The following is a 12,223-nucleotide window of genomic DNA, read 5'->3' as shown; positions in this document are numbered from 1 at the left end:
TCAAAGGTTGATCAAGGCAATCAGAATGTCCTTGGGGGTAGGGGGATTTCTCTGTGGGTTAGATGAGATCGGAAGGGTTCACTGTAGTGGGCTGTGGGATTCAAAGATTTTAAAATTATTGGCCATGGTTAACTGTTTATTTTTATTTCTCCATTTTGCCTACCATCTTCCACTCAGCCTCTTCATAAAAATTTATTGTATCTTGTTTTGGGTCATGACTTTATGTCCCTTTCCATGTTGATAACATGAGTTAAGAAGCCTTATTGCTGTTTCTCTTTGCTTCTCAGTTCTCACTTTCTCTCCTGCATTCTTTGTGATAATCTTACCATGCACCTCCCCTGACACGCACACAGACACACATACCCAAGAGGTTAATGGAGTATTTAATCCCGGTGTGCAAGATGAACTGTACAGGCAGTCTCCAGATTATGAACCAGCTCTGTTCCTAAGTCTGTCTTTAAGTCCAATTTGTATGTAGTCGGAACAATTAGATACAGTTCTTATCTAACATCAGTTAGTCAAATGTTTGTCTTAGTATATAATATTTAGTGTATCTTTCTATGCATAAAAAATTAAAGAAACACTCCCAGATACACTAAAACATCTTTACCATAATAATACAGTCATAATAATAATATCTTGATGAGCATTGCAAAGTAACACCCGTTTGTTATTACAAACCATTTTATATTCCCTGAATTTTTAATACAATAGGCTTTACGGGGTTAGTTCGGGTTGTAAGTAAGTGTAAGTAGGACACTCACAACCTGAGGACTGCCTGTACTGCATTTGTTTATTAATTAAGGGAAGCTCTTTATTAGGTTAAACACCTGACCTTAAGGAACATTTATATGCCAAACTTTAAATGTGGTCTAATTAGAAAACAGCTTACGAAATATAGCTTCTGATATGTGTAGGTAATTTTTATATTTTCTAATTTAATTTTATTTGAGTAGGAAATACATTCACAGCTTTTAAAAATCAAGTGGCTAAAAAAAATTATTGAAAAGTGCCATTCCCGCTTCTCCTCCAGCTTCCCCCACCTCCACCTTTTACAGGTACTAAATTTTATTAGTTTTTTTGGAATCTTCCCAGGGTGCCTTTACGCTGAGAAAAACAAGTGAGGTTATTCATTTCTTAAACGAAGGTTAGTGTAGTAAATATTACTAAATACCTACTGTTCTGCACCTTTCTTTGTTTACTTAACAACATATCCTAAAGATAGAGTATTTCACGTAAGTGCATAAAATGCTTCCACATTTGGGGATCAGAAGAACTACGTAGGAATCCAATGTGTAGATATACCACAGTTTACTTAACTGTTCCATGACTGAGGGATTTTTGTGTGTTTCCAGTCTTTTGTCATAAAAACAATGCTGCAGTGATCTTTGTACCTTGTACGTACATCATCTCATCTGTATTCACATATAGCTGTAGGAAGAGTTTCCCAGAAGTGGGATTTCTGGGTCAAAAGGAAATGCATTTATAATTCTGAATGATGATACCAATTAGCCCTTCCTAAGAGTTGTACCGGTTTTCATTCCCAGTATTGTACATCTTAGACCACACCTATGCTGAAAGAATGTTTTTTCAGACTTTTAGAATCTGGCCAGTTGCATGACTGTGCAAAAGAGTACCTTAAGCCACAAAAAAAAAAAAAAAAACATTGCTGTTGAGTCAATTCTGATTCATAATGACTCTGTAGGACAGAGTAGAACTACCCCATAGAGTTTCCAAGACTGTAAATCTTTACGGAAGCAGACTACGTCTTTCTCCCATGGAATGGCTGGTAGGTTCGAACCACTGACCTTGCGGTTAGCAGCTGAGCACTTTAACTGTGGCATTACCAGGAATCCCCTTAGTATAGTATATTTTGCGTTTTTCTTACATTTATGAAGCTGAGAATTTTTTCTTATGTTTTACAATCATTTGTATTTCTTTTACTATAAACTGCCTTTTTTGTCCTTTGTTTTCCCTTGATTTCTAGCCCTTGTTTGTGATATATGTTGCAAACATTACCTAACCAGTCATTTGTCTTTTGACTTTATTTTTCATTTCTTTTTTTTTTTGGGGGGGGGGTGTAGGTAACTTTCCTTCCCTCCTCCCCTTTTATAAAAAAAAATTTAAAGACAGCCCTTGTTCTGTGTAATAGCATGGGACCATAAAACTGAGCGTGCAAGCTGAAACCATGCACAGTGACCTCAATAATCGATGGGAAAAGTCGTGATTGTTCCATGATCTTTATACTTTTTTGTCAAAATGTTAAAAACTCTCTTACTGTCAGTTATGTAAATGTACAGGGAAATAAATAGGAAAGCTAATACGTAGTTAGTATGCTGTAACTTTAGAAACATTGAGAATTAAAGTGCTTTAATTTGTTAAAATATTATCAAGAGTAGTTTAAACTGTGATCGCCTTCTTATATTAACTTAAATATACAGTGAGCATCTTTTTGCCTTGATAAACTGTCATACTTCTTTGTAAGTTTGGATCAGGTACCAACATTTTATCCTTTGCTTTATTAGTGTCGTGAAATATCTCCAAGTGTTCCTTTATTGGGAAGTTTTTGACTGGACTTAACCCCTCTGGGAAGTCTTCATCCCTTTTCCTTACTGATGTGAAGTTTGCTTTCACTGTGGCAGCATATGTCTCTCAAATGGCAGGATTGTCTCTTCTTTGGCTTTGTTGATGTTCAATTTGAGTTTCGCATCATTTTACCACTTTTTGTTTCTTTGCTGTACTTTGTTGGCCAATTCTCTCTTTTGATTATCCACTTTTATAAAATGTCCCATGGGTTTATCACTGGGAGACAAGGAGGCAACACAGCTAAAGGCTTTGCTGCCTGTATGTGAGCTGACTAGTACATGGTGACCAGTCACTGACAAACTTTGAAAGAAGTGACGTGATTGGCCACTGATCACGATGAACATCAGTTATTTACATAGTGATTTCTGGACTGGAGAGCCGGCAGCAAAGTTTGTATTTTGTGCAATTGCTCACAGTTAATATACCCTGGTAACTGAAATTTGAACTGTGTTGTTGCAGGACTGGTGTTATTTAACTGTGGCAACTGAAATTCATACAAAGTGAGAGCTGCCTGCATAGGAGAGTACAAAGAATAATAAAACAAACGTCTACCTACTTATCTCCCAAATTTGACAGCTATTAACATTTGGTTGTACATGCCTTAGGTGTTTTTTCAGTAAAGGGAGTAGCTTATTACAGATAAGGTTGAGGTCCTCCTTTCTCCACCCAACTCCCATCCCCATTCCCTTTCTTAACCTCCCGGTCCCTCAAAAAGGATATCCATTCATCCCCCCTCCTTTTTTTTTTTTTTCTTTTTAACATTTCTATCTACATATAGAAGGGTTTCAATGAGAAATATGTAGTATTTTGGGGTGCGCTTTTTAATTTACATCATAATTTGTGTTTTCTGTTTATCATGCTTGTTCTTTGCTTTTTGTATTCTTGTTTCCAGCTGTCTCATGGATTAATGAAAATATATCATCTCCCCTTTTTCCCCCCTGGTTTAGAAGTCATGTTTTCTCTTTCATCTTGTTTGTATTCAATTAGTGAAATAACCTGTACTTTAAAAAAAAAAAAACAAACAAACTCATATGTAGATGAATTTTAGAGCGAGGACCTAGAAACATCCCCACATCTCTCCATGAAAATAACCAAAGTCTACAGATGCCCATGTGTATTGCGTCGTATTTGTATAACCGTTGTCTGATACACTTAGTAACCTTTTCACTCTGTTTTCTTCCAGATTTATCCAGGAGATTGAGTATGCCCTGGGACTTGGCCCAGCCAAGCAGTGTCCTCTTCGAGAGTTTCTCACTGTGTACATCAAAAACATCTTCCTCAACCAAGTCTTGGCTGAGATCAACAAGGAGATTGAAGGAGTCACGAAAACATCTGACCCTTTGAAGATCCTCGCTAATGCAGACACCATGAAGGTGCTGGGGGTGCAGCGGCCCCTCCTCCAGGTAGTGATACATTTCGAACTTGCATCTTTTATCAGCCATTTTCATCAACTTGGCAAGAGTCATAAATTAAAAAAAAAAAAAAAGAGGACAACGAATTACCATCTGTTTCCAGATTCATCGGGGACAAAACAAGAGAAAATAAACAGGCACCAGGGCAATTTAGGACTAATGCAGGGATAATGAAAGTCCTTAAGATCTTCGAGAAAAAAATGGTTAGCTTTGGATGTTGGCGAGGGTGGGCCTCATTAATATGCAGGCAACTCCTCATTATTTGTCTGCAGTTTGTCCTTGAAAGGAATTATTTTTCTGTTGGTGAATGTGTCTTGGAGTGTGAAGGACTAATAGGGAGGAAGTTACTCCGTCTAACCTCAGGTACCAACAGGAAACCCCCTGTACCATTTGAGGGCAGATTTACTGTAAATAACTTGGCTACTTCACAATACATTTCAGTGAACCAGCCAACCAGCTTGTTTTAAAAGTCAGATCGCTTAATTCAAATGATGATTTTGTTAATATTGAAAAATTTACTCTAACTGTATAAAGAGATGGTTTCTGAGCAATGGAAATAGACATGTTAGCATACATCTCAGTAGATGCTTGGATTAATAGGCTTGAGGTACTTATTTTATATACATGTTCGCCTGGTGACTTGAAGGTAAATATAAAACAAAAAGAAAATTAGTAAGAGTTTAAATTACAGGTGTACGTTAACTATTGTTACATTGTAATTGAATCTTTATAGTGATTGAAAGTGATGGATACAGCAGCCCATTTTTACACAAGTTACACAATATGAGGATGTCTAGGAATATGGGAGGCTTGAGCTCTTCCAAGAGAAGTTATATAAATGGAAGGCAGTTACTCTTGCTTCAGTAGCCTGCCCTTACCTGCTTTTGTATATGCTTGCCTTGTTTTTGTTTTGTTTTGTTTGTTCTGTTTTTTTCTTCTTTGCATATTAGAATTAACAGAACTGCTAGACCTTTTACAGGGGAGTCTCTAAGCTCCAAGTACTCAGTTTTTATGAGCAAACTCTTATCTGACATTGAGAAAGTAAAATAGAGCTCTCTGCTTCTCCTGGAACTTGAATATGGCATCACATCTAGGACAGCATTCATTTGGATTGAAAGGGTCTGTGTTAGACATGCCATAAAACTTATATATGGCGTCACATCTAGGAACGTGTTGGTTTGGGTTGTCTGGGTCTGTGTTAGACGTGCCGTAGAACTTAAATATGGCGTCACATCTAGGACGGTGTTGGTTTGGGTTGTCTGGGTCTGCGTTAGACGTGCCATAGAACTTGAATATGGCATCACATCTAGGACGGTGTTGGTTTGGGTTGTCTGAGTCTGTGTTAGACGTGCCGTAGAACTTGAATATGGCGTCACACCTAGGAACGTGCTGGTTTGGGTTGTCTGGGTCTGTGTTAGACGTGCCCATGGTGAGGGCTCTATACTGAGTATGGGATGCAGAGTAGGAGGAACAGCAGAAGCATGCACTCACTATTCCCTCTGCCATATTACTTTTCCTCTGATTCTGTGTGTGGCTGGGACCTTCTGTTCTCCAAGACTCAGTTCAAATATCACCTCCACAGGGAGGCTTTCCCTGACTACCCTAAGTAGATCCGCTTCCTGGTTATTCTCCACTACTCCCCACCCTGCATTCATTCTCTGCATTGATCTGCCCTGTTCATTTGTCTAAGAGCCTGAACCTTCTGGCCTGTTCCACCCATGCTCCCATGCCAGGTGGCTTCAGGTTCTGCCAGTCAGAAGCTCTGGCAGGAAATTAGAGAGTGAGAGGAGAGAGCAGTTGCATTGTTTCCTCTCCCCTACCCTCTACCTCAGGTCATGTTCTGGCTGTGAGTGCATCCCTCCATAGCAGAGGTCCTGCCAGGTGACACCTCCTCCACACCTCCAGCTCCCACTGGACTCTGGCAGTGCCGTTTCTTCTCCTTGCCCCTGGATTCAGCCTTCTGCTATTGCCGTGTCTCCAGGTGTCTTAACATCTCTTTGTCTCCCTCAACCCTGCCCACAGTTCTCTAAGTCCCCCGCTTCTTTCATTACTCTTCATTTGAATCTTCCGAGTGGAATTCTCTTTTTTGCCAGGATCCTGAAGGGATCCCCCAATTAATCACTATTTTAGCACCTTTTTCCTCCGTTCATAGCACTTACCAGAACTATCATTATTAAGTTTACTTAATTTTCTAACTTGTTTATTTTCTGTCTTTTCCCACTAGAAGGTCATTTCCAAAAGCATAGTATAGTGCTTGCTGGCTAGAAGAGGCTCAATAAATATTTACTAAATGAATGAATGCATGCCTGAATGGATGGATAGATGAATGGACGTAGAAAGTGAGCTTTTTTTTTTTTTTTGGCACTGCTAGGTTATTTTTGTTGTTTTTTTCTTCTTTTTTAAGTAAAGACTTTTTATGTGCCTAGGAATATAATGATTATTAATTATTAATATCAGACGATGATTATTTAAAAAAAAAAACAAATGAGAGTAAGCTTTGAGTGTCATAAATGACTACAGGGCTAGAGTGGACGAGAAGTAGAGAGTGGCCCGGAATTGTTGTTCTTGTCTTTTCTCTGACAGCGGCATTAGCCTGGTCTCCATCAGGAAACCTCTCAGTATTTACTTCCTTACAGTGCCATGCCACATGCCGTGCAGAGCAACTTGACCGTGCTTAGGGTACTGAATTCAAAAGAAAACAATGGAGACAACGCACTGCGGAGTGAGTCTGTGAACCATAGATTCTGTCTTTTTAAACACAGTCATTTTCAGCTTGAGTAGCAAAGACACACAAGTTCATAACTTGTCGACTACAGTCTGGGCCATGTCAGGGCCACACACTGAGAGCTAAGTGACACCTCGGGGCAGCTCACCCACGTGCCTGACTAATCACTCCAGTCTCATCACTAGCCATCTTGTACATCAGCAAGCCTCTTGTCCCGTAAGTCAGTGCTCCAAGCTTACCTCTGCTCCCTTTGACCTTGTTCAGGTTTGGTAATTGTGCGTGAGGCTTCCTCTTGAAGCAGAGGCCATTTAAGCTGTTAGCCTCCAAATTTGTTTCCAGAGCCAGAACATCTGCTTTGTTAGTTGGTTATTTTGTTGTCCTCTCTTTCTTCATGAAAATTTTCTGTTAAGAGGATGCAGTTAGTTAAGACCTTATCAGTATATTTGTTTCATATTCTTGGGAGTTATGATACTTAAAACGCAAATGAGGAGATGGCTATTTCCGTTTCCTGTCTTGAGAAATTCTCTTGCTTAGTAATGATGGTAGATTGTTTCCTAGCATAATTTCTTATGTGCAAATCTCAGCGATTCTTAAATATGTTTCCTTGACTCCTTAATATTTTTATTCCCCACTCGTTTTAGGTGGCTAATCTGAACAAAAAGTTAGAAATAAATCTCAAAATGTAGCTCAGAACAATAAATGTTAAGGAAACTTGAAGAAATATGTATGTGTGTGGACGAGGCAGGTGGGTTAAGGATTCAGTTACCCAAGTATAATGATCTCCTTTGAAGTTACTCCCTCTGCCGGACTGTTGTGTGGTCACAGAGGAGGAGAGCCTCCTGTGCCTTTCCCTGAGGTGGCCCTCAGTGTCACGTAGCATCAGCCCAGTCTGGCCTCCCCCGGAGGGGAGAAGGACAGCTGTCTCGGCGGTGCTTTCACTTGTCCGATGATAAGCAGACACGGTGCCGGGAGCTCTCTAAAGAGAACCCCGGACACCTTCCCCTCGCCTCTCTGCTGTGGCAGCTGCCAGTGCAGAGACTTGGGCTACGGGGGCATGTCCGTGGGCACTGATGTGCTTCCACACTGGAGATTTCACTTCCAGCCACAGACCCATAAGGAAGGAAGGTCAATAGGAGGGGAAAGACCTTGGTCACCATCTTATAGGTGAAGAAACTGCAAGGGTTAAACCCAATTGATATGACAGAGTAGTGCTAGTAGGAACAGCAGGAGTGGTGACAGTGACATAGCTGTGATAACAGTCGCTGGCAGTAATGTAGTAATGATAGCAGCTAACACTTCAGGAGCATTCGCTGTGGGCCAGGCACTATTCTAAGTGCTTCACATGTATTGACTTGTAAGTGCTTTACCTATCTTGAGGACAACTCTGTGAAGGTCATATTCCTATTATGATGAGGAAACTGAGAAACAAAGGAATTAAGTAACTTGCCCACAGCTACACAGCTAGTAAATAGCAGAACTGGGATCAAAGGCAGGCAGTCTAACCCTGGAGCCCATGGTCTGTGCCACCTCTACTCAAACTGTAGACTGAGCGTGGTGCACGTCTGCAACCCATTTACCAGTTGGCTTTGAGACACACAAGGAGCCCTGGTAGTGCAGCTGTTAAGTGCTCAGGTGTTTAACTGAAAGGTTTGTGGTTTGAACCCACCCAGCAGCCCCAACGGTAGAAAGACCTGGTGATCTGCTCCGTTAAAGATTACACCCAAGAAAACCCAATGGGCCAGTTCTACTCTGTCACAGGGGGTCGCCACGAGTTGAAATCGACTTAAAGGTGTCTAACAACAACAACAACATGAGACGTACAGAATCTGAGAGTAAGCATTTAGGTACTTTTTTATTAAAGCAATTTGCCATTGTTGAATCTACCAGTTGCCACAGAGTTGATTCTGATTCACAGCAACGCCACGTGTGTCAGAGTAGTACAGTGTTCCGCAGGGTTTTCAGTGTCGGATTTTTTGGAAGGACATCACCAGGCCTTTATTCTGAGGCATCTCTGGGTGGACTCAAACCACCAACCTTTCAGTTAGTAACTAAGCACTTAACAATTTGTACCACCCAGGGACTCCCTGTTGAATCTAATACTACAAAACTGAGACTTCTGTTTTATATGTCTTTGTGAGTTAATTTTTTCTTTTTCTAGCCAATTATTTTTTATTATACAGGTAGTCCTCAACTTATGACATAGTCAAGTTACAATGAATGGCACTAACGACCATCCTTTTTTTTTTACATATTATCGGTAGTAATATGTACCACATACAGTGTTGCAGCATGTAATTTACTGATGTTATCATTGTCATGCCAACCCCAAAAAACAAATAAATATTGAATTTTTAAAGATACTGCTATTAAAAGGCAATAATAATGAAGACCAAAAAAAAAAAAAAAAAGGTGTTCAACTTACGTCAGAACCAACTTATAATGGAACTGTAGGAATGGAACCCCGTCTAAGTTGGGGACTACCTATTTTGTAAAAGTATCAATGTGCAACGGATTGAGGAAAAGAAACTAAGCACTCACCATAGTTTGAGAAGCAGGCCTCTAACCCCTGACTCCCCTCTTCTGCCTCACAGAGAAATGAAAGCCTGAGACACTTTCCAGTTCATGGAACAGCTTGGTTCCTAGCTGGTTCCTTGGTTACTACCAGTAGTGCTTTGTTGTAGTTGGTTCTCTCCTAAATCCCCAGCTCCTTCTGTCATAGAGGAGGCACACAATATCTAAAGATGGATAAGAATGAGTGGATGAATGAATTAATGATGGATTCCTACAGTGTAAGGACACGTGTGTGCATGCCCACCCTCCACACACACATGTTGTAAGATGCACGGTCTTGTGTTTAAGATTCTTGACAGTGCTTCAGTTGAAACGTACAGTTGTTATGCCTAATGCTGTCAACATGAGGCAGGATTGAATATATTTCGTGGTCTTACTACCATAGAGTCCTCTTTGGACATCATTTTTTCTACAAAATGGCTTCCGTCCATTGTAAGACAAAGCCTGCTGATTCAAATTGTCTCGGTTATCTAGTGCCGCTGTGACAGAAATACCACAAGTGGATGGCTTTGACAAACAGAAATTTATTTTCTCATGGCGTCATAGGCTAGAAGTCCAAATTCAGGGCATCAGTTCTAAGTGAAGACTCTGTCAGCTCTGAGGGAAGGTCCTAGTCTCTTTTGAGCTTCTATTCTTCATGTGGCTTGGCATCTCTCTTCCCCCATCTCTGTTTGCTTGCTTATTTAATCTGTCTTATATCTGAAAAGAGATTGACTTAAGACACCCCTACACTAATACCGTCTCATTAACATAACAAAGAAAAACCATTCCCAAGTGAAATTATAACCACAAGTATTGGGATCAGGATTTACAACACATTTTGAGGGGACACAATTCAATTGATAACACAAATTAAGGAAGCCTCTTAAGAGAAGTTCATCCTTTCTCCTGAATCAGATCTCCTAGCATTCTGGACATGGTGCTACGGGGACAAATGGATTGACATGGATACCCTCTCGTGTCTTATATGTCTCCAGGAGACTACAGATTGTTGGTTCCTTAGACATGTGAAGACACTCACTTCAGTTCCCTAGTTTACTACTGCTGTGAGGATATCATTTAACTCATTTGTTCTTTAGTGTCCCCAGAAACCCTGGTGGTATAGTGGTTAAGAGCTATGGCTGTTAACCATGAAGGTTGGCAGTTCAAATCTACCAGGTCTCCTTGGAAACCCTGTGGTGCAGTTCTACTCTGTTCTATAGGGTCGCTAAGAGTCAGAATCAACTTGAGGTGACCGGTTGTTGAGGTTGAGGGTCCCCATCTAAAAAAAGTCAGGGGGGTGGGCACTAGTGCTTAAGGTTTTTATCCTTTGTCTGTCAGACTGTTAGCTGAATGGACACCTGTCTCCATGAACAAATGTGCGATAGTTGTTTTCTCCCTACCCTGCCATGTAGCATCCTGTACCCTTGCTACTTAGAGAGCGGTCTGTGGACAAGAGTATCCAACCTCTGGTCAGAATCTGCAGTTGAAGGATACCACCAGGTGACATCTATATACACATTAGAGTTTGAGTAGCATCGATTTACACCAGTGCTGTGTAAAGTGTGGTGCATGGTTTGGGAGCTTGTGAGAAATGCAAATTCCAGAACCCCATCCCATTGCAGGGTGGGGGCCCAGGAATCTGTGTTCTAGCCAGTCCTCCAGGTCAGGCTGACGCACACTGTGCCTTATACACACTACCATGCCCAGCCGGAGGCCAGGAAGTAGGATCTATCCATTGTGTGAATAACAGTAGTCACTGCAAAAAAAAATCATTGAGCATTGTTGCTTACAGGCCCAGAAACTGCGAAAACAATATTTGCAGTAGCAGCAGAAGCTGCTCCCTGTCTAGCACGGGGCTGGATCTGCAAGGTTCTTTCCAACTGCAGGAGGAGCCTGCTTTTCTGGCTCCTGTAGGGCAAGCTGAGACACAGACAGTTGTCCTGATGCTCCGACTCAAAACATAAGCTGTGCAAGTAAAAACATTGGGCAGTCTCGAAACATTGAAAGCATATTTTCATTTCTGCACTGCCCCCGTCTGTCAGAGTAACATCTGAGAAGTGAACAGGTTAGACTCTGCCTTCAGTCATCACACTCTCCTCTCTCACTCAGCCAGCCACACGTTTACCTGTGGGCTCGGAGCAGGGGTTGTCAACCCAGCTTCCCCTTAGAGCCACGTGGGAACTTTCTGGAAAGACTGGTGTCCAGAACCCGCTCCCAGAGCGTTGATTTATTCAGTCAGGAGTGAGGCCTAGGCATCAGTGGTTTTTAAGATCTCCAAATGATTCCAACGTGAAGCATAGTTAGTACCACTAGTCTGGATCTTTCTACTCCATAGACTCAGTTATTGTCCTGAAAAGGAAGAAGTCCATAAAAAATAATAGTTGAGGCATTATCTAATTCAGACAGTTATGTTTCTAGTAGTCTCTGTTCGGTACTTGGAACCCAGTTTGGTATATAAGCCTTGGAATCAGGTATCAAAAACCAGATACAGATGAGTTTAAATCCAAAACTTTGTGACTGAGACCAGATGGCTTAACCTCTCTATACCTATTTTCTCCTCTATGAACTGGGAATGTTGTTGTTGTTAGGTGCCAGCGAGTCGATTCCAACTCATAGCGACCCTATGTACAACAGAACGAAACACTGCCTGGTCCTGTGCCATCCTCACAGTCGTTGTTATGCTTAAGCCCGTTGTTGCAGCCACTGTGTCAGTCCATCTCACTGAAGGTCTTCCACTTTTTTGCTAACCCTCTCCCAAGCATAATGTCCTTCTCTACGGACTGATCCCTCCTGATAACATGTCCAAAGTATGTGAGACATGGTCTTGCCATCCTTGCTTCTAAGGGGCATTCTGGTCATACTCTTCCCAAGACAGATTTGTTCATTCTTTTGTCATAATATATTCAGTATTCTCCAACACCACAATTCAAAGGCATCAGTTCTTCTT

General features: G+C 41.1%; 1 protein-coding gene across 4 annotated transcripts in view; it reads left to right on the top strand.

Moving 5' to 3' along the window:
* Positions 1 to 12,223, top strand: part of EXOC4 (exocyst complex component 4) — an 830,068-nt gene that overhangs the window by 566,950 nt on the left and 250,895 nt on the right. For all 4 annotated transcript variants that reach the window (XM_049894654.1, XM_049894656.1, XM_049894657.1 and 1 more), the window contains exon 11: positions 3,770 to 3,989. In XM_049894654.1, the coding sequence (XP_049750611.1) occupies positions 3,770 to 3,989 (220 nt within the window). The remainder of the gene's footprint in view (positions 1 to 3,769; positions 3,990 to 12,223) is intronic.

This window comes from Elephas maximus, chromosome 8 (genome assembly GCF_024166365.1).
Source record: "Elephas maximus indicus isolate mEleMax1 chromosome 8, mEleMax1 primary haplotype, whole genome shotgun sequence".
In the NCBI taxonomy this organism is placed as follows: Eukaryota; Metazoa; Chordata; class Mammalia; order Proboscidea; family Elephantidae; genus Elephas; species Elephas maximus.
This window is presented reverse-complemented; position numbering and strand designations above follow the sequence as displayed.